The sequence below is a fragment of the Myotis daubentonii genome, chromosome 19 (assembly GCF_963259705.1).
Source record: "Myotis daubentonii chromosome 19, mMyoDau2.1, whole genome shotgun sequence".
NCBI classification, from domain to species: domain Eukaryota; kingdom Metazoa; phylum Chordata; class Mammalia; order Chiroptera; family Vespertilionidae; genus Myotis; species Myotis daubentonii.
In genome coordinates this window covers 14,530,051-14,552,767 of record NC_081858.1, presented here as the reverse complement: position 1 = coordinate 14,552,767, position 22,717 = coordinate 14,530,051, and the positions used below count along the sequence as shown (strand labels likewise).

The 22,717-nt window shown below is 62.0% G+C and overlaps 1 protein-coding gene across 3 annotated transcripts; it reads right to left on the bottom strand.

The window, feature by feature from the left end:
• Positions 1 to 12,650: 12,650 nt before the first annotated feature.
• TBX1 (T-box transcription factor 1) lies at positions 12,651 to 20,859 on the bottom strand. 3 transcript variants are annotated; one of them, XM_059677136.1, is made up of 9 exons: positions 20,705 to 20,859; positions 20,038 to 20,157; positions 18,425 to 18,794; positions 16,441 to 16,542; positions 15,432 to 15,603; positions 14,768 to 14,923; positions 14,060 to 14,127; positions 13,876 to 13,976; positions 12,651 to 13,535 (listed from the first exon to the last, which is right to left on the bottom strand). In XM_059677136.1, the coding sequence occupies exons 2-9, from the start codon at positions 20,069 to 20,071 to the stop codon at positions 13,066 to 13,068; spliced, it is 1,473 nt and encodes a 490-aa protein (XP_059533119.1). In that variant the 5' UTR covers positions 20,072 to 20,157; positions 20,705 to 20,859; the 3' UTR covers positions 12,651 to 13,065. The 3 variants fall into 3 exon arrangements, with proteins under 3 accessions (XP_059533119.1, XP_059533117.1, XP_059533118.1); XM_059677134.1 differs by lacking the exon at positions 20,705 to 20,859 and having other exon boundaries at positions 20,038 to 20,649; XM_059677135.1 differs by lacking the exons at positions 20,038 to 20,157; positions 20,705 to 20,859 and having other exon boundaries at positions 18,425 to 18,964.
• Between the last annotated feature and the right edge of the window lie 1,858 nt (positions 20,860 to 22,717).

Sequence of the window (22,717 nt, the reverse complement as noted above, 5' to 3'; positions counted from 1 at the left end):
CGCACTGGTGATCGTGGTCCCTGCAAGTGAATGGAGGGCCAGCTTGCTAAAGTCCGACTTGGTCCATGTGAGCAGAAGGGTTGTTTCTAGGAAACGACATCGGACCTGGGCTACCAAAACAGAGGCCGGGCCCCTCGATCACAGACCCAGGCCCCTTGAGGAAAGACCCCCCTGCACTGCCGACAGCAGGTACTGCCATCTCTGCCCAGCCTCTCCCAGGGCCTCTGGCCACCGCCCAGGAGCTGAGCACCGTCCCGGGAGGCAGCCTGGTCCTGAGCTATGGATTGCCCAGTGCAGGGACTGGCCTCCCACGCTGGCCCTGTTGGCCAGTCGCTGCGGGAGACCTCTGGCACTGTAGGGAGGGACCACACAGGCCCCGAGTGTCCTGTAGCCAGGCCACTGGGATGTTGGGGACACTTCCAGAGGGATTTCCACAGCAGGAATGTCAGTGAGGAGTAGCTGTTTGGGCTGCAACGTGAGCCCCATGAGATGAGAGGGAAGCTGCTGGGTGAGCTGTGCTCTCGGGGCTCCTCCAGGGAGCTGCCAGGTCAGAGACGGAGGGTGACCTCACCAAGCCGCAGCCTGGCCACGGCTCCGCAGGAGGCCACGCGCTGGGGCAGCAGTTGGAGTCTGTGAGCCACCTCAGAACTTCCATCATTTGTCTCATCTCTGGAGGCACCGCCGGCCACGCGACCGAAGGCAGCAGGGAGCCAGGTTGTGGGTTCATTTCAGCATGAACCTCTGCTGGTCCTGCCCATGGCCGGGCTCGCGAGTCTCGTACACCTCCCTGACCTCCAGCAGAGCTTCCACGCCATTTCCAGAGGCACTGGCCGCCATGGTAGACTGCCAGATAGCACAGAACTGTCAGACGGGGCTCCAAACCCACCTGGCCTCGCGGAAGCAAAGCCGTGAACACAGGCAAGGGGCAAGCGGCAACGTCCCTCCTAGGGAGCTGGGGAGATGCCACAAGGGAGGGGCACCTCGTCAGTATCCTGCGCCCCTCCACAGCCCTGCTCGAACCCACTGCTGTGCTGGGCACCCCTGTGGCCGTCCCGCCTCAGCTTGGTCTCCGAGGCGCCGGGCACTGAGCTGGGCACTCAGGAGGCTGTGAGACTGGTCCCGGCGGAGGGACTGTGCCCAGCCCCGGTGGAAGTCCATGCCGCCAGCTCCTCAAGAATCTCGACGCTTCGTCAGGATCACAGAGGTACCATGGGGGTATGTCACGGACAAGGGACGGACTGCAGGTCAGCGTGCTGGGGGAGCTGTGCGTGTCGACTGCCAGCACCCCACGCCCAGAGGTGGTGAAGGGTGAGTGTTGGTGACGCAGACCCCATGTCCGTACCTGGCCCTTGCCTTCATGCTGAAGACATAAGCAGAGGCACAGAGCATCCCAGGCAGCTGGTGAGCAGCGTCCCGGGGACATCTTGTGGCCAAGCTCAGGGTATGGGGACCAAGCCAGGCTGTGACGGCCGCCGCGAGCTCCCTGCCTGATGCGGCCTCGGCCGTGCAGAGCGGGACCTGCGCCGGGCCTGGGTGGATAAGGGAGCAGGTTCCCAGCCTCCGAGGCTTAATGGATGGCTGAGAAGTTTGTTTACTCAGCTGAGCTGCCTGGAACAGCAGTGACACCAACTTACTGGAAACATGGATGTCCGCAGCAGCGGGGCCCTCCGGTGGTCCTCGGGGTTCCTCCTCTGCACCCCCGATGGGACCCCCGGCTCTGCGCAGCCCGGCCTCTGCATCAACAGGACCTGGGGCTTCAGCAAGTCGCCACGGAGCTCCCACACCGTGAGGCACGGACCCTGTTCCAGACACCCAGCCGCGGGAGGATGCTTCACGTTTGCAAAGCTTCAGATTATCCTGGTCGAGTCCCCAGGCCCGAGGCTTTCCTCAAACCTGACCTGGCGCCGGGAGCCAGCTGAGCTCCGGGGCCAGGGGTGCAGGGGCCCTGCCATCTGCCCGCGGCTGTGTGGCCCCAGTGGAAGGGCTTTGGCCAGTTTCCCTGACCGTCCAGGGTGCGCTGCGGAGTGGGCACAGGCTGTCCCTGCGTCTCACGTGGGACAGGCAGGGGCTCTGCAGGAGGAGCCCCCCCAGGGCTCTCAGTCAGTCCCTTCAGTGTTGACTTTGGGCCCTCTACGTCTGGAATGGCTTCTTTTTTTCCTTTACATGAATGTTCATAGCAGCTTTCTCTTTTTTTTGTTGTTCCATATTTTATATCTTTTATTCTTTTTTTTTATTGCTTAAAGTATTACAAAGGGTATTACGTATGTGTCCCTTTTTTCCCCCGCCCTTGACAATCCCCTGGCCTCCCCTACCCCCCAGTGTGTTATGTCCATTGGTTATGCTTATATGCATGCATACAAGTCCTTCAGTTGATCTCTTACCCCCCTCCCTTCTGCCCCCCAACCCTCCCCAGCCTTCCCGCTGCAGTTTGACAATCTGTTTGAGGCAGCTCTGCCTCTGTATCCATTATTGTTCATAAGTTTATAATCGTCTTTATTATCCATGAATGAGTGAGATCATAGCAGCTTTCAAAACTAGAAACTGCGCACATGAGTGGAGATGCAGACTGAGGCCTGCCCATACCATGGAGTCCCGCCAGCCATAGAGAGGCACCGGCTGGGCCCCATGGATCAGGGTGGAAGGTGCAGCAGTGGACAGTCCGAGGAGGCCATCGGGGGCCCAATCTCCCCAGGCTCTTCAGGGTGTCTGCCCAGGAGGGGTTACCTGAGGCGCCTCTGGGCACGCCCTCACAGAGGCTGTTCTGGGCCCTCCGGCCTCCACCCCAGGCCGTGTGGGAAGCCCACTCCTGGTCACAGGCCTGGGGGCTGGCAGCACCTGGAGGCTGGTGTCTGCCTGACCCCAGTGGCGGCTGGGGCGGGGCGGAGGGCCGGAGGGCAGTGGCATCCAGCCCCCTCTGGCCTGCAGCACCCACGTGCCTTAGTGTCAGGCGTTTCCAGCAGGACCCTCGCTGGGCCCAGCACACCCAGCCACGTCTGCCTGCGGCATCTCGGGGGCTTTGCAAAACCAGCCCCATGATTTTCTCCCTGGTTCCCAAGTGCTTTTTCTGGCTACGTTAGCTGTTAACTGAGCAACCTTCTTTGGGACTTAAATTTAAGCCCTGTTTCATTCAGGAGTCATTTGAACTTTACACCGTCCGCAGCGGCTAACCATGACGATTCTGTGCCACAGACATGGACGCTGTTTTCCCCGAGGTCAGCCACGTCCTGTGAGCTGGCAGGACCTGGAAGAGGGCTGCCCAAAGGCACCAAGTGAAGAAAACAGCTGCGCAGAGGCCCAGTTTCCCAGGACAAGCACGAGGGGACACGTCGGGCGGGCGTCGCTCATCGCATGGCCCTGGGTGCCCTTGCACCCTCAGCGAGACGTTTTCCAGTGCAACCCCCACAGCTGAGAGATGCAGTTTGCTCACCTGCCTCCCAGTTTTCGTCATTAACATCCTTTTAGGTTGTGTGAGGCTGCTCGTAACCAGAGAAAACTTGAATTGGGGATAGCGATAGATGCCTCTCCCGGCGGTTCCAGCTCTGGGCAGCGTGTCCTGCTGTCCTGTCCTGTCCTTACTGCAGTGTGGGCACAGTGCTGCCGGGTCTCTGCAAGGGCCTCACAGGCTGCAGTCAGGCGGCGGCGGGGTAGGCGCCTCTTTAGCCCTCCTGGTCACTGGCAGAATCCAGGGCCCTGTGTTGTAGGACTGAGGCCTTGGCTCCTGGAGGCTGCCCAGACTCTTCATGGCCATAGGAGTGACCTTTCATGGCCCAGTATGGGATCCAGTGTTCTACCCCGAAGTCAGGGCAAGGGCCCTTCTGGTCACAGGATGCCAGGGCTGCAGCGGGTACCTGTCCAGCCCACCTCCTCTGGAAGGCAGGCAGCTGTGGAGGGAGATGAGAAGGCCCGGCAGTCCTGGCCAGCACAGGCAGGTGAGTGGCCAGCCTGGTGAGAGAGTGCATCAGAGGAAGCTGCTGCCCAGCCTCTTCCGCCTCGTGGCTGCCCTGCAAGGGGGTCCCACAGCCATCCTCCCCAGCAGGTGCACAGCACTCACCAGCATCCCACAGCTGGTTGGGTTCTTCTCAGACAAGCAGGAGGCTGACGGCGGAGCAGGCAGTGACCAGGGACACAGCTCGAGGCCTTCAGCATTCACCACCTTTTCCTGCACTTCCCGAGTTTCACAGATGGGATCATGTCAGAAAGCCGTGTGCTCTGGAGACACGCAGACCAGCCTGTGTGTGGTGGTGGGTGACCCGGGGAGCTGGGTGCTGAGGACGGCCCCGGGAAGGGCCTGCGGGGTGCAGCAGCCCGGGATCCCTCGCTGCGCTGGCTCGGCAGCCTGGCTTTGTGCTGACGTGCGGTGCGTGTCTTTACACTCCTGAGTGAGTGATGTTCAATCAGGTGTTTCCCACCTGTGTCTCTGCCAAGAAGCCACAGAACACCCTCTGCACAAAAGGACTGTTTGCACAAAGAAAAAACATTCCTTCAGGGGGTTCTTTAGAAACGCTTGATACTCAACTAGCTATAACTTCATGGGAAAGCCTGGTGTTAAAGACAAGCTGGCACGGAAGAGACCTTGACTCGGAGCTTGCCGTGCACCTGTGCGCCGGTGCAGACAGGCCGCCTCCCCTCCTGCAGCCCCACATGCAGCCTGCACCCCCTCTCCTGCTCAGCTCCGCCTGTGCTCTGGTTTTCATATGTGTCGGGGCCAGCTCAGCCCTGCCTAGACGCTGCCTCCCCAGCCCAGAGAGCAGCCGCACAGCCCTCACCCCAGCGTGTCCAGGAGGCCCATTAGGAGCCCGGGAGGAAGGAAGCACCTGGCCGGATGGAGCTGAGCAAATGCAGAGGGCGAGGCAACTGCAGCTGAACAGGGCAGACACACACCTGACCCACCCAGACAGACGCCCGCCAAAGGAAGTTCCAAAACCTGCATGCGGATCCGCGCGGAAAAGCATCTGAGTGGGAGATACCACCACATGCCATAGGCGGCGGGCATGCCCACACGGTGTGCTCAACTGAAAAAATGGAGTAAGCGCTCATGGCTTGCACCCAGCTGGGGCTCTGAGACCCTCGGGGCAGGTCAGGGAAGTACACGCTGCATGTCGTCAGCCGTCATACTTGCTCCATGGCGTGTGGGACCTCAGACCCTCAGAGCCAGAAGTATTCACTGCCTGGCCCTTCACAGGAAAGCGGGTTGGCCCCTGCCTTAAAGGGCAGCTGCTTCCGGGGCACGGGCAGAGGCGGGGAATCGCTGCTGCCACAAAGCCAGGATGTGTTCAGAGGTGCCAGAAGCAGCACCGAGGGTCAAGGGGCCTCCCACACAGGCCTGGGACGCATGAGGCATCAAGATGACAGTCACCGTCGTCAGTTCCAACAGGCGAGACTCTCATAATCCAAGAATTCTCATTGACGCTCAAATAAGAAGTTACCAAAAAGCATACCAGGAAGGAAGGTATTGTGATAAGGCCCAATGTGCCTGGAGGCCGCTATGGTCTGAATGTTTGTGTTCCCCCAAATCCATAGGAAACCTGACCCCCCCCCATCCCCCCAGGTAATGGTATTAAGAGGTGGGGCCATTGGGAGAAGCTTGGGTCATGAGGGTGGAGCCCTCATGAATGGATTAGTGCCCCTATAACAGGGATTCCAGAGCGATTCCTTACTCCTTGCACCATCTGAGGACACGGAGAGAAGACAGCCATCTATGAGCCAGGAAGCAGGCCCTCACCCAACACCGAATCAGCCTTGAACCGGGACTCCCAGCCTCCAGAACAGTGAGAAGTGAATCTCTGTTGTTCATAAGCCACCGGCCTGGTATTTTGTTAGAGCAGCCTGAGCAGACTGAGACAAGATGCTTACGTTTTTATTGTTTAATTTATTTTTTAAATTTATTTTTTTATTGAGGTAACATTGATTTATAGGATTATATAACTTTCAGGTGTGCGCCATTATGATCGACATCTGAATGTACTCCATCATGCCCACCACGAAAGTCTAGTTTCCATCTGTCGCCTTACAATTGAGCCCCTGTACCCATCTCACCCGCCTTGCTTTTGAAAGATGTGGAATGGTGAGTAATCTAGTCGTTTGCTCTCATCCTGTTGTAGCTTATCCATTGCCGTGTCAGTAACCAGCCCAAACTTAGCCTCTGTGCACGTAGAGCCCATGGGACAGCAATCTGGAGGGGCTCGCTGGACTGTGGGGCCCCGAGAGGGCGGGGCACAGGGAGTACGTCGATGGGAGCCCCTCAGTCGAGAATGAGTGAGCACAGACATCTGAGACTCCAGAGCTGTGGGGAAGGGGCTGGGGCAGCGACCGTGCACCCGGTCCTCCTGCCATTAGCAGGTGGGAGTGTCCAGCCACCCCCTCCCTCCGGCCACATACACGCAGGCCCCACTCAGCCCTGCTGGCTGTGATAAAATGCTCACTGGGAAGGATGCTCACCTAACACACCAGGGTCTTATCTCCAAATAACAGGACATCGGGTCAGGACTTCGCACCTACAGGAAACTTAGCGAATCCCTCATCTCAGGGAGCGAAGCCAAGGGTCGGGAACTGAAAATAAATATGGAAGACGGGGCTCTAGTGAAGAGTTTCTCGATCTGTAGGAAAGTTTTGTTATAAAGAGAGGCTTAACCTGAAGCCGGACGGGCCAGCCTCCCTCACGGGCAGCACCGGGCCCTCCTGAGGTGCCTGGCCCAGGGCTGAGTTTCCAGCGATCTGGTTGGCAGGTCGAGCCCTGTGGGTGCTGAGAACACACCTAAGAAAGAATGGGTGTCCGCGTTCCCCTTTTAGAACCGCTTCTCAGACTGTGTGTGTGTGTCTTTCCTAAGATGTTAAGACATTTTTAGAAGTGATATGTTAGGCTTGTCGTTTTTGTTAAATATTTAGAAGTGTTTTTTGATAAATCTGCAACCAATGTTTAAACGTTGGGGTAATTTTACTTTGTTATAGCCATAAATTTTGATTTATCAACTGAGTTGGAGTGGGACTATACAGAGAATTATTTATTACACAACATCCAATTTGTTAATCTTGAGAATTCATTGAATACTTGGCTTCTTTCTTTCTTTCTTTTTTTTGAAACTTCAACCACAGACCAAAGTGAAGGGGGCTGTTACCTATCCCGTGGAGCCAGCACCCAGCTTCAACGTTAAACAGCCGGGGCCCGAAGTGTTAAACCGTCGGCCCTGGCGCCCTGGCCGGTGTGGCTCAGTTGGCTGAGTGCCATCTGTGCACCGAAAGGCTGCCGGTTCGCTTCCTGTCAGACACACGGCCAGGTTGCGGGTTTATTTTCCAGGTTCCACGTCTGTGCCCGAGCCTGCCCCTGACCTCGAAGGAGGGGAGGGGAGGGGAGCCCTGCAATGAAGAGCCCGCCATGCCCTCAGGAGATGTACTACCTGATGGGGAGGGTCCCAGCTGTGGTCATGTGCAGCCGGGCAGCCTCCCTGTCCCTGGTGCCATCCCCACCTTCACGGCGATGCAGTCGTCCTGGGGAAGAATCTAGAAAACACCTTCTGGGATAAAGGTGTGTGTGGAGGTGGGCAACAAATCGAGGTAGGATTTGAGGCTAAGGCGACACGGGGGAGACAGGGAGGACGGTGTGTGTGAATCCAGCCTGGCGGGCAGGGCCAAGGTGGGGTGAAGTTCGGGGACTGGGCCTGAGGACCCGAGAACTGATTTGCAAGGTCTCCCAGGGTGAGATGCCAGCACCCACATCGCCTGGGCTCTGGGGCTCAGCAGGCGCTCATAAATGCGTGACTGAGGGGACGACCACATCTGGGACGACCACATGTGGGCCCCTGCACTATAAGGGGCACCGCACACTCCTGCTCCAAGGAAAAGGCCTCCGGTTACACGGTGAGCCCCTCCGATAGAGACGTGTCCCCACTTCAGAGATGCGGGGGGGAAGGGTGGGGGGGTCGGGGGGAGCGGGTGGCAGCCGCTGGAAGGGGGGATTAAGTGCTTACTTGGTGCAACTGAACACTGGTAGATAAAGGGCGTTGCAATGCCAGCCCTCGTTATAATTTAGAAGATAATTTAATTACTGCGATTAAAACCTAAGCTCCTCCCCCACGCGCGCTGCTTTTAACACAATACCCCAGGTCCTGCCGTCTCCCACACGCAGACCTGGCGGCAGTTAGACAGACGCCGCGGCTCCGGAGCCCCAGCTCGTGAGCCATCTGGTTTGAAGCAGTGCGACAAGCAGGAAAGGGAACCGAATCAAAGGCACGGCTGGGCATTTTTTTAAAATACAGAAAACGTGTGAGGTAGACCAGGAGACCAGCCTCTCCTCCCCCGTCAGGGCTGGGTGCCACCCCGGGCCACAGGGCCGTGTCCCCTTCCTGCTCCCTGGCTGGACACAGAGGTGGCTTCGAGGGGTGAGGGCGGCCAGGAGGAGGTACGTGGGGTCAGGATGGGCAGACGCACCAGATGCCCGCTCCCCTGCACAGGGTGGGTCAGCACCGCCGCATTAAGGGGGAAGCCGAGGCCCTGAGCCACAGAACCAGCGTGCGTGCTCTCCCTCACACCCAGGTCCTGGTTGGGCCGCCCTCCTGCCACCCCTGGAATCATCCCTTTGGTCCTAGAAGAAGCCCCTCGCCCCACCTCCCCTCCGTCTGCCTGCACACGGCCCTGCTGGCTCTGCCCTCAACAGCTGTGGCCCCGGAATTCTCCGGTGCGCGGGCGCTTTGATCTGCAGCACACCTGGCGATCAGGGCCTCACGTTCATCCAGCCACAGTCATATGGGTCCCACACACTCTGTGGGCTTCCCCAGCCAGAGGGAAGGGGGGCTGGAGCTCCCCGGGTGGAGACTGGAGCCCGACAACCACTAGCCCCCACCCCCCACCCCTCTGCAACTCCAGGCTTCCGGCTCCCCTCATTCCGTGGCCAAATGTCAGTTCATGGCCTCTGCACCCCAAATGCTTCCCAGCCCCTCCAAGAGACCTGTGCCCACGTCTGCAGTGCCATACGGTGCCCGGCACGCTGCCTTCTCTTTGTTCCTACAAAGGTGTGGGCGTCACCAGCTTTACTTAATGTCAGTACAAGGGAGGGTGCTGGCCCAGAGCCTCTTCAAACCACCCAGGAGAGTGTGGGCAAGGCCCTGCGTCCTGTAGGGCCATAGAGCACCCACATCTTGGCTTTTGTGAGACTCAGGTGCGAGGAGGCAGCGGCTGTGAGCCCCAGGGCACCTGGAATTTGGTGAGTCCCCCAAAAACTCCAGGCGTTTGTGTCGGGGTGTCCTTGCCAGCGGGCAGAGTTTCCCAAGCCCTACTGGAGCGGGAGTGGTTAAGTCACAGACGGAGCTCCACGGCCGAAGGCAGGGGAGCAGTGGCTCCTGACTGGTCTTCCTCCTCCATGAACAGGAGCTGGGCTGCTGGGGGGCCATCCCTCCACACCCCAGGGTCTTGGGTTCCCTAGTCCCTCATGTGGGACCCACAAGAGTGAAGGGGAATGGACAGGCCTACCTCTCCCCCCCTTATTTCACACGTGGGGTGTCTAGTTTTCTTGAAGGGCTTCAAGTGGCCAGGAGTCTGGGGTCCCTGGACCCGAAGATCTCAGAGGTCCTTTCTAGCCCAAACTCCTGTCCTCCCAAGTCCTGGCAGCTGGACACCTGGAGACAGGCCAGGGGCCTCTGGGCTGAGTGGGGGACCCAGAGGAAGGTGCTGTGGAGGTATCCAACAGCTTCGGGGTGAGCCCGAGGGGGCAGGTTGGACAGGACCCCAAGCCCTGCACAGCACAGTGGGTCACAGAAAGGGCCGGCCAGGTGTGCTTGCAGAGGAATCCAAAGTGAGGGGAATGGAAGCTAGGAGACGATGGTCACAGAAAGGAAGCTGCTGTGACACACGCTTCACAGGAAGTCAAGGACTGTCCAGGGGCAGAGGCCCAGTTAGGTCCGCCCCACCGCAGCGGCCAGACCGAACCTGCAGCTGGGGGCGGTCACCAAGCACTCCTCTCAGGAATGAATGACCGAGAGATGCCCTGGTGCCTTTGGAAAATTGGGAGAAGCTGGATAACCCGAATTAGCCCTTCGTTCACCCCCCCCATCCCAGGATGCAAGGCGGGGCGACAGCACAGTAACCTGGCGAGGTGACCCATGGCCTGCACACAGGCTGCCCGGAGGAGCCAGCCCCGCCCTCAGCGCCGAACATGGACGCATCCTCCTCAGACAACCAGGTGCCCTTCACAGGAGACGGGACGCTGGTCAGCACTGAGAACTGCCAAGTGAGCAGCAGCAGGGGACAGCCTGGCGACACACCGTGAACAGCAGCAGCCAGCCCAGGCACCCCATTCATGAAAGGTTCTTTGTGGAGAGCGGCTATAGCGTTTGGACAGGTTCAAGCCTGGGACTAATGAGAGGGCACGATCCTCTCGTGGCAAAGCCACGTGCAAGTCCCAGCACAATTAGAGCCAAAGGCTATGGTCGTAAGCTTGACCTTATGGTCCGAACCTGTGGTCCCACGTGGCTGAGTGACATGGGCGGCGGGAGGTGCAGCAAGTAAACAAAGCTTGATCAGGTGCATGTCATTGAGTAGATTCGAAACCCGGGAGAACATTGTAAACATTTTGACCATGCCCTTACTTTGCCTGGTGGAATCTGGCTATAAAATAAAGACTTGGCTTGCAGGCTGTGGCGCTGTCTCTCCATCAGAGAGGGCAGCGTCCCACCTAGCCCCAGCTTTCTTCTCTTGTCTGTCTTTTAAATCCTTCATTGGCCCCTCTCAGGCTCTCCGAACCTGGCTGTGCTGGCGGGGCACAGTTCTTAGTTGGGCAGACTCACCCATGGGGTGGGGGAGAGAAAACCATGCCCTTGGGCGGTTTTCTTCAGTGCAGGGCAAGCCCTCAATTGTAGTGTCCAGCACTCGGAATGTAGCCCGTGAGGAACCCAATGTTTAATTTTATCCTATTTTCCTTCATTAAAATAGAAGTGGCCCCTATGGCTAGTGGCCACCGTGTTGGACAGCAGTGTGGCTCTCCCCGTTGAGTGGTTATGATGTGGGAGGGGGTCACGTGCACAAGGAAGGCAAGCTGCACGTCGAAGATGCGTGCTGCTGCGTCCTCCCATCTGCAAACACCAGGCACCATCATTCGTTCTAAGGGGCACTTGAACTTTGACAAAAAGCAAAATGGAGATCTCTCCAGCTGAGGTTCTCCCCTCACCCCATGGCCTATGTGCAGAGAAGGAGGCCTGAGAATCACAGTGGGCCCTGGAGGGGTGCCCAGCACCTGCAGGGGACACTGGGTCTGCAGGGCCAACCACAGCCCATCACTCCTGCAGGCCTCCCAGGACAAGGAAGGGTGTGGGTGCATTTGTGGTGCAAATTCCAAACAAGCTGCCCTCAGAGGGACCTCTGCACTGGGGAGCGGGGTTGGACAGGTGTCCACAGGATGGTGTCCCGGGCTTTCCTTAGGAGTGCATTCCTGAGGCGGTGTCCACGGAGCCTGCTGGCCACTTGAGCAGAGGCTGCAAGAGTCTTCACACCCTTGAGGCTTTGGGGGGCTCTGGCTCCAGAGCTCACCCCTCAGCAGCCTTGGTCACTTCCTAGACCACTTCATGGCACCAGTTTCTGCAATCCAATTTCTAAACCCTCGGTTGCTTCACCCTCCCCCACCCCCACCCCCGGGGCAAACGCATCTGGGCAGAAAGCGTCCAGTCCAGGGCAGACATGAGGAAATGCCTGGCCGTGCCCTCAGAGAGATGGGATCAGGCTGCCACTGCCCGTGGCAGCGACGGTCACAAACACCAGGACAAAACCCCAACCACTTGCATTTCCCGTTCACTGTGTGTCCAAGCGAGCAGCCTTGACATTGACTGGCTGTCAGCCTTTCCTGCCTGGACGCAGGAAGGGAGGGATCAAAGGGTTCCTCTGGCCCATCCCTGGTGTTGAGTTAACGGGGAGAGGTCCCTCACCACCTGGCCTGGGAAAAATGCTTCACAGACAGGTTTCAAGATGACTCATGACCACTGTCATTGTGCCCCCTGTCCAGGTCACTCCGTGGGGACACTCGCAGTGAATAGAGTCAATAAACAGGGGAAACGCAGGCCGGGCCGGACCAGCCAGGGGAAATGCGAGGAGAGCAGAACTGCCTGTTTTTTTCTTTCCTTCATCAGAGTCAGGCTTCTCCCTTGCCAATCCCCAGTGACAGTGCTCTGTCATGACCGTCATTCCCAGCTTCCCTGGAAAAGCACACAGAACCGGCACCGGTCCTGACAACAGGACCTGGGCGGGGATCCAAGTCCTAGAAGAGGGACAACTGCCCGGGCGAGGAGTTTAAGTAAAAAGGCCGGATGCACACCTGGGGTTGGGCGGAGCCCTGGTACCCACAGCCTGGGGGTGAAGCTGCCAGGTCCAAGCGGGAAAGGGGCGCGCGGGCAGGGTCGGGGGAATGCCGGGAGGGGGCAGTAAGAACCAACCCGACCCGGCCTGACGCCGAGGGGGCGGGGAGAGGACGGAGAGAGGCGTGGCCGGGAAGGGGCTCCACAAAGGGGCTCAAAGGGCACTGCAGGGACCCCGGCTCCGCCCAAGGCCCCGACCTGCGGCCCTCGGGAACCAGAGCTGGGCAGACCCTCAAGTCCCTGAGTCCAACGGATTCGCTGTCCCTGAGATCCCCCGCGCGACCTAGCTGTTCTCAAATAAATGGACACGCAGGCAGCTTCCAAAAGAGGCGAAACCGTTTATCAAGTCGCTGAAGGCGCGATATCTACAGTATCTACAAATATCTACACGTATCTACACCGCCTGCAGACAGGGCTCCCGGGTCGTGTACACGGCAGCTGCTGGCCGGGCCGGGGGCGACGCGGTCTCGCGGAGAACAATAAATATCACTTCCTTCCGCGCTGACCGGGCGCTTTGGCACTGGCGGCGCGGCCCGTGGCCCTCCGGGCTGGGGAGGAGGGGGGCCGCGGTGGTGCCCGGGCTGGAGAACCAGATCTTCCGACAGCGCTTGGGCGGAGGGCGGAGGACCCCGTGGCTGCGAGGCTGGAGAAGGGGGGACCCGCGGAGGCCCGGGGCTGGGGCGCGTTCCCTGCCGGCCTCAGGGCTGCCCGGGCCCGCGGGGGGGCGGCCGCGTTATCTGGGGCAGTAGTCGTAGGAGCCAGGCGGCGCGGCCCCTGCCGAGTACATGTTGGCGGCGGCGGCAGCGGCAGCGGCGGCGGCGGCGGCCGCGGCCGCCGGGCTCACCGGGTGGTGGTGCGAGTGTGCGTGCGCGTGGTAGCCGTGGCCGCGCAGGCCGGGCAGCGGGTAGGGCGCCGGCCGGCTCTTGGCCCCGAGGTAGTGGTCATAGGCGGCTGCCGGGTACTTGTAGGGGTGGTGGTGCAGCGGCTCCGACGCGCCGGGCGCCTCCAGGCGCAGCTCGGGGTGCGGGGGGCTGGGCCGGCCTCCGGGCGCGCCGGGCAGCGGGACGAGGCCACCGGCGCCGCCAGCCCCGGGCAACGCGGGGCTCAGCACGCGCGCCAGCAGCGGCGGCGGGGGCGCCGGGTCCCCGAGCACGGCCGGCCCGCCCGCATCGCGCTCGAATTCTCGCCGGGCGTCGGCCGCGTCTGCGAGAAGGGCCGACGGGTGAGCGTGGGGGCCGACCCGCGGAGGGGACCCGCGAGAGTCCGGCGGGCAGGATGAGGCGCTAGGCCACCCCCCCTTCTCTCCGAAGCAGCCCGAGACCCCGGCCCTCCCCAGGAGCCCGCGCCCCTCCGCGGGCGGCAGGGCGGGGCTCAGCCGTCGGGCCGGGCGGGCGAGTGCGCGCTTGCCCGCCGCCACGGCCGTTGTGCAAGCGGCGGGAAGGCCGCGAGCGCCCCTGAGGCGCAGGCAAGGCCGGGCACAGCCGCCTCCCGGGGGCGGAGCGCGCGCGGAGCCGCGGCCCGGATCCCACGACCCCGGCCCTACCTTTCTCCGCGCCGTTGGGCTGCCCGGGGGAGGCCACCGGGTTCCGCGAGCGCGCAAAGGCGGTCATGAGCGGCAGCGCGCCGGGCCGGTGGTTACGGGGCCTGTGGGAGGGAGGCGGGCGGTGGGTCGGGGGATGCCCCGTGCAGGCGCCCGGTGGCGCTCGCTGTCTCCTCGGGACACTCACCAGTCTTCGGGGTCGCAGTCTCGGAAGCCTTTGGCGAAAGGGTTGCTGGCGATCTTGAGCTGCGTGATCTGCGGGGAAGAGGGCGCGCACTGAGCCGGCGCCGGAGCCCTGCGCAGGGGGCTGTTGGACCTCCGCGGAGAATTGGGGAGTGTTGGGGAGCATTGAGAGGGGCTGCTCCGGGACAGGCTCCCCTCCTCTCCGCGGACTGAACCGGCCCGCAGCCGCCCCTCCCCCACGGAGGTTGTGCCTCTCTCCTGCGGCGGGATGTCTGCGGAGCCTCCCTTCTTGGAAAGGAACCCCTTTGGGGACCCCAAGCGGTTAGGATGGAGACCCTACGCCCCTGGCTGAGATGGGAATGTGGTCACCTCCACCCCCACCGCGCAGTGGAGAAGAGCTAAGGGGCGCCCTAGGAATCTGGGTAAACCTCAGATCTGGCCCCTGATGGGGAGTTTCCGGAATGGTTTGGAAAACAAACTTTCAGGCCGCATTGACAGTTGCTGCTTGAAAGGTCAACCTGATAGGCGGCTGGGACGTCCTGCAGCCGAGGGGAGGGGGCGCTTGAGGCCCTTGGGGGTGGGGCTGCACGCTGGTTTTGTCCCACTGGGGGCCGTCATCTGCAGGTCCAAACCTCCTGTTTCCAGGCAGGGGCTGAAAATGTCACCCCACCCCAGAAGCGCCGAAGGTGGGGGGTCCGCAGGCCTCGCTCACCCTGTGGTTCTGGTAGGCAGTGACGGCCGTGAAGCGCGTCTCCTCGAACACAAAGGTTTTGAAGTTCTCCTCGGCGTATTTCTCACTATCTTTGCGCGGGTCCACGTAGACCACATGGAAGCGGGGCTGGTATCTGTGCATGGAGTTGAGAATAATCTGGAAGACAAGGTGGCGAGGCAGGAGCTAGGAAATCGGCCAAGATCTTAACAGGCAGCAAATGTCCCAGGGAACTCGGGCAAAACCCTTATCTCCCCAAATGAGGCCTGGCCAGGGGGACCCAAGTGGACACTGTGACCGACTAGGGGCCACCAGGAAAAAAGGCTCCCCCGAGTGGCAAAAGATGGAGGCTTGGATTCTCTTTCCTTATGTCCTCAAGAACTACTGCGACTCCCGTCGCCAGCCGGGATTCCAAAAAGCCTCCTGCACCTACCCCCACACCCGGCACCATCCTTTCCAGTTAAAAATCTCCAACAAAAGATGAGGAACCCTCTCCCAGGCCTGAGGTCCACCAGACCCTGTGAGCCCCTGACCAGAGGGCTGCTCCCTGCAGCCTGTCCCTCATCCACACCCCAAGCTGCCCAAGCTCTGCCTCTGGTGTGCAGGGCCTGCGGAGGGCCTGCAGGGGTGGGGACCCCGTGGTAGCCTGGGGAGGGGGGTCGCTCACGTGGCCGTTGTCGTCCAGCAGGTTGTTGGTCAGTTTGAGCTTGTCGAAGGACACGATTTGCTTCATCCACTGTGCGCCCTTGGCAGGCGAGTCTGGGTGGTAGTGCACTCGGCCTGGAGTGGCAGGGTCTGCCTTCCCGGCCACCAGCCAGGAGGAGCTGTGGAAGGCGTACCTGGGACGGCACCAGAGCATGGGTCACGTCATGTGGGGGCGACCTGAGAGGGCCTTGCTGACTGAACCCCGAAAGTGCCTCTGATGAGTCTCCCCATCGGTGAAGCTTTGGCTGCCGCACAGGCTGGGAGCTTTTCCGAGGGGAATTGTAGAGAAAACAGAAAACTCCCTCCAGTCCCCAAACACAAGACAGCAGGAATCCGCACGGAGGAGGGAGGAGAGGAGGGGGGAGGGAGGCTGAGCTCCCGGTGCCACATTTCGCTGCACACGGGTCTGCCTGTTCTGGGCTTCCCTGCTGGCCTCTAGTGTCGCCTGCTCAGCGGGCGCCTGGATTTGGTCACGAAGGCCGCCTGGGGCACAGGGCAAACCATGTTCTCTTTATTAATTGCTGTTAATTGTCCGGGCAGCTAAGGCCAGCCCTGCATAATCTCTCCCGGTCACCCCACCTTTCCTGCCCTGCTGGGGGGGGGGGGCAGCATTCCCTGGGGGTGGGGGAAGGGGACAAGGTGTTCACCTCCTGGGAGGAGAAAGGAAGAAGGGGGGCTGTGTGCTGGGGTCTCCCCCGCATGGGCGCTGCCTTGGGCCTAAAGCTGATGGGGAGGTAACCAGCCTGTGTGGCCTCCTAAAGGGGAGTTCTGGAGAACCTCTGGGGGCAGGGTGTTTGAGAGTCTGGGGTCCGACAGGGTGGGAAGGGAACAGGACACAAAAGCGGGTGGGGAAGCTGGCACAGATGCCTGCGGCCTCCGAGTTACCAATGTTGTGAGCTGTACCCAAGGCATCACCAGGCAGGGACCCGTGGCTTCCAAGGGCACCCTCCCGGGTCCTGCTGGGAGCTCACCGGTAGCGCTTGTCGTCCACGGGCACAAAGTCCATGAGGAGCATGTAGTCAGCCATGGGGTCCATGCCGAAGAGCTTCACTTGGAAGGTGGGGAACATGCGCCTGGGGACAGGACGGCAAGGAGGCAGGTCACCTTAGATGGAGAAGGGCAGGGTCGCCCCACCTTAACCAGCCGGGGAAGGACTGCCTCCCTGTGACTGCTGTGTGTGGTCTGGGGGCCGGTCCCTCCATCTCATCTCCCCTCACTCAGCTGCTCTAACCCGACCAGGCCCCTGCCCAGCGAGGGCAAGGGGAGCGGCAGGGCACCCCCCTGCCCCCCCCCCCCGTTTTTAAAACACGAAAATGGCTAGCTCCACACTGGAGCTGAACCTCCACGCCCTAGCCTTGGCCAATCGCTTGTCACCCTTGCCTGTGTGGACCCAGCCTGCAATTGCTGAGCTAGCCTCCGCTGGCGACACCCCAGCCTCAGGATCCAGTCCCGGCCTTCAACAGAGCCACGCCAGCTCGATCTAAGCTCCCGGCTCCAACAAAGTGAAACCGGGTTATTCTGTGAGATTCCAAGGAGTCCTGGTTGACCTTTCCACTGCACCTAGGGCCCTACGCTGTCCGCAATCCCACAGTAAGGCCCCGTGCTGGAGTCTCCCTACCTTCCTTGGGGACACCTACAAGCTCCCACTCCTCCAACTGCCACCATAACCCTAAGGCACAGCTACTCAGCACAGACTTGGCTGGTGCCCTCATGGCCTCTAACTCTCCCTCCCCCGGGACTCCACCTTGATGACCAGATCAGGCTCTCGAGAGGGCATTATGCCACTCCAGGATGGGCCGCTGGCTGTGGGCCGGCCCTGCCCGCGGGGCCCTGGAGCACAGCACAAGGCCTGGCCCCCAGCCCTTCCTACGGCTTCCCCTCACTCCCTGCAGGCGGTGGGCAGAAAACAGATGACAGTGAGCTGGCCCTCCTGGACTGGCCTGCCACCACCACCACCCCACCTCTGCGGGCTGGAGGGTGAATGCTGACTCCTGGGGTGAAGCTTAGCTGGTGCCAAGACCCTTGCGGGGCTGGCCTGGACCAGGGGCTGGGGCACAGTCCTGGGGGAAAGGGGGTGCCCAGGTCAGCAAGGAGAGCCTGGAGAAGACCCACTGAGCTGGAGCTGAGCATGGGCCCCAGGCTTCCCAGGGAGGACGGCCTCAGCAAGGAAACAGAAACCACCAGAAGGCTCTGCAAACAGGCCCTGAGCTCCCTTTGGCCAGGCGGACTCAGAGCTGGTGTCTCTGTGTGTACATTAGACACAGCCCGGCACTCGCCTTTGTCTGTTGGTCAAATCCGTTGCATCGAAAAACTTGTTCCCCTTCTTCTCTCTGGGCCCTTACAACAAATACAGGCCAATTGGAAGACGCCGGCCCCAGCGGCAGAGCCAGGCCCCACAATCACCCGGAATTTAGGCCTAAGACAACTGGGCAGCAATCTCCACGGAACAGAACACATTGCTTTAGAGTCTTAATTCTCCCCTAAAATGTTCCCGACAATTGCCCAGCTGCTCCTCTTTAGCCGGGACAGACTGAACTAAGGAACCAAAGACCGAGTTTCCTTTGAGGTGGGATCCACCGGGAGGCAGAGCCGGCTGGTGGCAAGGCCCCTCACAGGCGGCTGCCTTCCCCCCAAGCTCGGTGAGCTCTGAGCCGGTCCGTTTCTGGCGGTGCCAGGTCCTGGGGCTGCTGGTCGGGCGGCAGGTCCGCAGGGTTTCTCTCCGCCGCCTTCCTGGCCTCCCGAGCAGTACCCTCCGGCCCGGCGCGCCAGGCGGCTGTCGCTAGAGCCGGGACTCAGAGAGCGAAGGAGCTGGCCCGCGCAGAGGGGGACCCGCAGGTGGCCAGGCCGCGCCCCCACCCCGCTTCTCCGTCTCGCTCGCGTGGATCCGGCCAAAGCCCGCTGCCCGAGACCGGCGCCACGTGGGGAGGGTCGCAGCGGGGAGAGGGGCGCCCTGACCTGCCAGCCTTGGTGACGATCATCTCGGTGCCCAGCTGATTGAATTCGTCCCACAGAGCCTTCATCTCAAGCTGCACGCTCACGCTGGCCACCTTCGCGTTCTTCTTCACCGGCGCCTTGGCGGCGGCCGCGCAACTGGCCCCAGGGCCCTCGGGCTCGGCAGCGGCACTGGTGGCGGCCCCGGCGGCCGGCGCGAACGGGTAGGCGTGCGGCGGCGGCGGCGGCGGGCCAGGGGCGCCAGGGGCGGCGGCGGCGCACGGGTCGTAGCGCGGCGGCGGCTCGCGCGGGCCGTATGGGTCCGCGCCCGGCGACGCGGCGCCCGGGAAGCCCCCGGCGGCCCCCAGGCTGCTCAGGCTGCTGGCCGTGAAGGCTGCAACGTCGCAGAAGTGCGAGAGCTGCGTGAGCCACGGGCTGGACACGGCGGAGATCATGACCCGCGGGCCGCCGCCGCCGCCCCGCCGCCGAGGTGAGCGCTCCCCCGCGCCCCGGGCCGAGTGGCGGGCGCCGCGCCGCGCCCGGGGCCGCGCCGCCCCACACCGCGGGCCGGCCCCGAAGAGGCGCCCCGCCCCGCCCCGCCCCGCGCTCCCCACCCCCCCGCCGAGACAATGCCTCCTTCCCCTCCCCTTCCCGCGCCCCTCCTCCGCCCCTTCCCCCTCCCCGGCCCCCAGCCCGCCCGCCCGCCGCGGCTGCTCGGCCCGGGCCCCCCGACCGCCCGGACCGGCTCCCCAGAGCGCCGGCCGCCCGCCGCCCCTCGCTCTGCCGCCCTCCCGTGTTGCACTTCTCCCTTCTCTGTCCAGGCTCTCTTTCCAGTTTATTTATTTTTTTACCTTTGTCTTGATCATTTAAAATTTCCCTCTTGTGCGTCTTTCCTTCCTCCACTATCTCTTTCGTTTCTCTCTATTTCTGTTTGCTTTCCTGCCTCTTCCTCTTTTTCCTGTTATGTCTTTTCTTTCCACTTTATTTTTCATCACTTTTTTTCTTTCCAGTCTGCCTTTTCCCTCTTGTTTCTGTATATCTTTCTTTGTTATTCATTATTTTTTCCTTTTTTTAAAAAAAAAATTAAAACTGAAGTTTTTCTCTAACTTTTTCTTTTTAAATGACTTTCTTAAAATGTCCTTCACTTTCTTCTTTCTGTTCTTGCCCTCTCTTTTTCTTTTTTCTCTTTTTCCCTACCCTCCTTTCGGGTTTCTGCGTTTTCTCTTCTTTTCTCAGTTTCCCCTCCTCCTGGCTGCCTCGCGTCTTTCTCTTTCTCCTTTCCCCTTGTTCCTTGTACTTTCATCCCACCTCTCCGAGCTCAGGGCTACTACCTCCGCCGCCTTTCTCTGGCCCTCCGCTCCTGTCCTTCCCGCCTCCTCCGCTCGCTCACCGCTCCTGGGCCTGGGTCTAGCTTTGTGCAGGTCTCTGTAGCTGGGTCCCCAGGCTGGAGGGTGCACAAGCTTCGGGCAGGATGCCTGCCCTTCCTTTGCCCCAGAGTTGAAGCTGGAAGCCTGGAGCCCACCCTGCCAGAGGTTCCCTCCCACCCACTCCGTGCCCCAGCCCTGCCAACCCTCTCTGGGGCAGCAGTGGCAGAGGATCTGGAGGGCGGTTGGTGTAGACGCTGCGGGAAGGCTCACCTTCCATGTCCCTGGTGACGGTGCTGAAGTGCATCCCGGCCGGGGATTCCAGCAGCCGGTGAAGCTTCGCCCGGTTGGGGGACCCGGGGCCCAGGCGGGCGGCACGCTCTGCGGCCTCTGCTGCAACCAGAGAGGCGATGCTGAACGCGCTGGCCCGGGGAGACAGCGGGCTCCGCGCGTCCATAGGCGCCCGGCGGCCTGGCCGGCGCCGCCTCCGACTGCGTGCACCCAGCCGCACCGAGGCCGGCCCAGCCCACGGGAACCGGGGGCGGGAGCCTGCGGTGCCACTCACAGCCGTTAGCCCGGACCCAGGGGATTATGGCGTCACGGCCCCCCACTCCCGACCAGTGGCAGCCGAGGGGCCCAGCCGGGTGGGGCGCCCTGAGAGCACAGGGCCCTTCTGCTTTTCAAGTTCCTGGCCCCTCGCCTCTGCTCCCAGGGACCTCCATGACCAGGGCCCCTCGGACATCCCACTGCTCCCACTGAGGCCAGGGTTCTCTCCGTCAGCTTCTACAGCCCCAGCGGGAAGGTGATTATACCGGGAGCACTCAGCCCCAGCCCAAGGCAGTGGAGCACGGATGAAACACCAGGGGCCGCCTGGGCCCAGCCCAGCCCCTGCCCCTGCCCTCAGCCCCTCCTGCCTCCTCCTCCCTGGCTGCCCCTGCACCTGGGTAAGGAGAGGGCAGTTCGGGCTCCAACACGGCCTCTGCGAAGCAGGACAGTACCCAGGCCAGCAAATGCCCCTGGCCCCCTTCGATTGGCTCACTGTTGTGGCTGGGGACCCCAAGTAGAGGGACACCGCCCAGGCTGCGCAGCCCGGGAGTCCCAGCGTCACGCGCAACCCGCGTACACCGCCCGCCTCTGGCCAGGACGCTTATACATCCGGAGGGTGGGCAGTGCCCGCTCCTCTGACCTCCCTGCGCACCGGCCAGGCGCAGGGAGGGCCGGGGGCGGAGCCTGGACTGGCCAAGGGAGCTGAGGACACGTAGGGAGTTCAGGCCTCCCAGTTCGGTGGTGCGCTGCCCCTCGCTGCAACCCACTCCACAGTCAGCCTGCCCGCCTGGGGCAGTTAGGCCCCACACAGTGAGGCAGGGCCTGCCTGAGGCCTCAAGGCCCTTAGGCACAGGCATCTGGGATGAGAAGGCCTGGCTTAGCTTGTGCCTTCTCCTACCTACTGCTTCTGGGGCCTCCTCTGGCCAGAACAGGCCTCCATGGCCTTCCAGTCCAGGGTCTCCCTCGCAAGCCTCCGTGCCTCCCAGGAGCCTCTTGGTCCCGCACTAAGGTTCCCGCAGTCAGGGCCTCCTTTCCAAGGCCTCTCCGCCTGCAACCACATCATTTGCCTGTGCTTGTCTGGATGGGGGTAGGGGGCTGGCAGTCTCTCCTCCGGGTTTTTACAATCCCAGGGCCTCAGACCCTAGGCTGCAGGGGGTGCTGGCTGGGAGGCAGGGAAGGCCCAGGAAACTGGGAACCAGGGATTAGGCTCCAATGGGAAGCGACTGACTTTGGGGCCTGAGGTCCAGGAAAGAGTGTGAGGCCAGTGGGTGAGCATGTGGGTAGTGCTGTGTGACGGGGTGTGCTGTGTGAGCCCCTCGCGCCCCTCCCCCTCCCCCAGGCTTTACGGGCTGTGGAAGTGCAGGGATGCTGATAGCAGGGCAGGTCCCCAGCCCTGAGGGGCCCCAGCCCTGAGGGGTCGTTCAGGGCTGTGACAGGGACAGCGACCTGTGGGATCTAGGGCCAATCCCAGGAGGAGTATGATAGGGGACTAGCCAGGCTCCCCTGTGCCTCCTTGATGAGCAGGGCCAGCACCCAGCCTCCAGAAGGGGGGGGGGGGACACCAGTGCTGTCGGTTCACACCCAGAGATGTGCAGGGCTGTGTCACCGTGTCACCAGGGGAACCTTTTGCTGGTAGCTATACCCGCCCACCGTTTACGTGTGGGTCCCCATGTGGGGGCTCCATGGGGTTGTGAGTTGTCTGGATGCACGTTGTCCCAGCACGGGGGTCCCACTGGCGGTGTCCCCCGAACCTGGGGGAGCCTTCCTCGTGTATCTGGGCGAACACCTGAAGGCGCGGCCCAGTGAGTCCCAGGGTGACACCAACACTGAGAAGGGAGAAGTGAAAGTGAAAAACCCTGGGCCTTCCTGGAGACTGGGTCAGCCCCCTGGGGCGCATCCTCAGGTCCCTGACCCTCCAGGGCAGAGGTGGTGGAGGGGAGAGGGGGTCCTCCCAGCCCTCGTTAACCCCTTCCTGCTCAAACTGGGACCTGCCAGGGGCCGGCTGTTTTGTCAAAAGCTTCAGAGCAGAGAAAGTTCTTCGTGGCCCACGACAGGGTGCTGGGTCGGTGTGAGGGGCCCCAGCCGGCTGCTCCGTTCACTGAGCGATTCGCTCCACCCGCTGCCGATTCTGACCCCGCGCGACTGCATAACCCCGGACCCCGCTGCTCCACGCGCGGGCCCTCCCGCAGCCCTCGACTTGGAGGAGCCCAAAGAGGCCGGAGGCGCGAGGAGGCCGCCCGAGCCTCCAGCCCGCGGCAGAGCCGCTGCCTCCACCGCCCAGCGGGGCTGCGCTCCGGCGATCTCCCCGAGGTCCCTCCTGGGCCGCACCGCCCTCCCGCTCCGCCACGCTCCCCCGCCCGGCAACCGCCCCGGCTCCCAGCCGTTCGCGCCGCCCACCCCTCCTCTG

What these genes read in the sequence shown, in the direction of transcription:
- TBX1 (XM_059677134.1), bottom strand. Translation starts at nt 20,221, where the DNA reads ATGGACGCGCGGAGCCCGCTGTCTCCCCGGGCCAGCGCGTTCAGCATC. An exon ending in ATCGTCACCAAGGCTGGCAG is followed by an intron (nt 16,543 to 18,424) that starts GTCAGGGCGCCC and finishes TCCTGTCCCCAG; the next exon opens with GCGCATGTTCCCCACCTTCC. An exon ending in GCCCAACGGCGCGGAGAAAG is followed by an intron (nt 13,536 to 13,875) that starts GTAGGGCCGGGG and finishes CCCTTCTCGCAG; the next exon opens with ACGCGGCCGACGCCCGGCGA.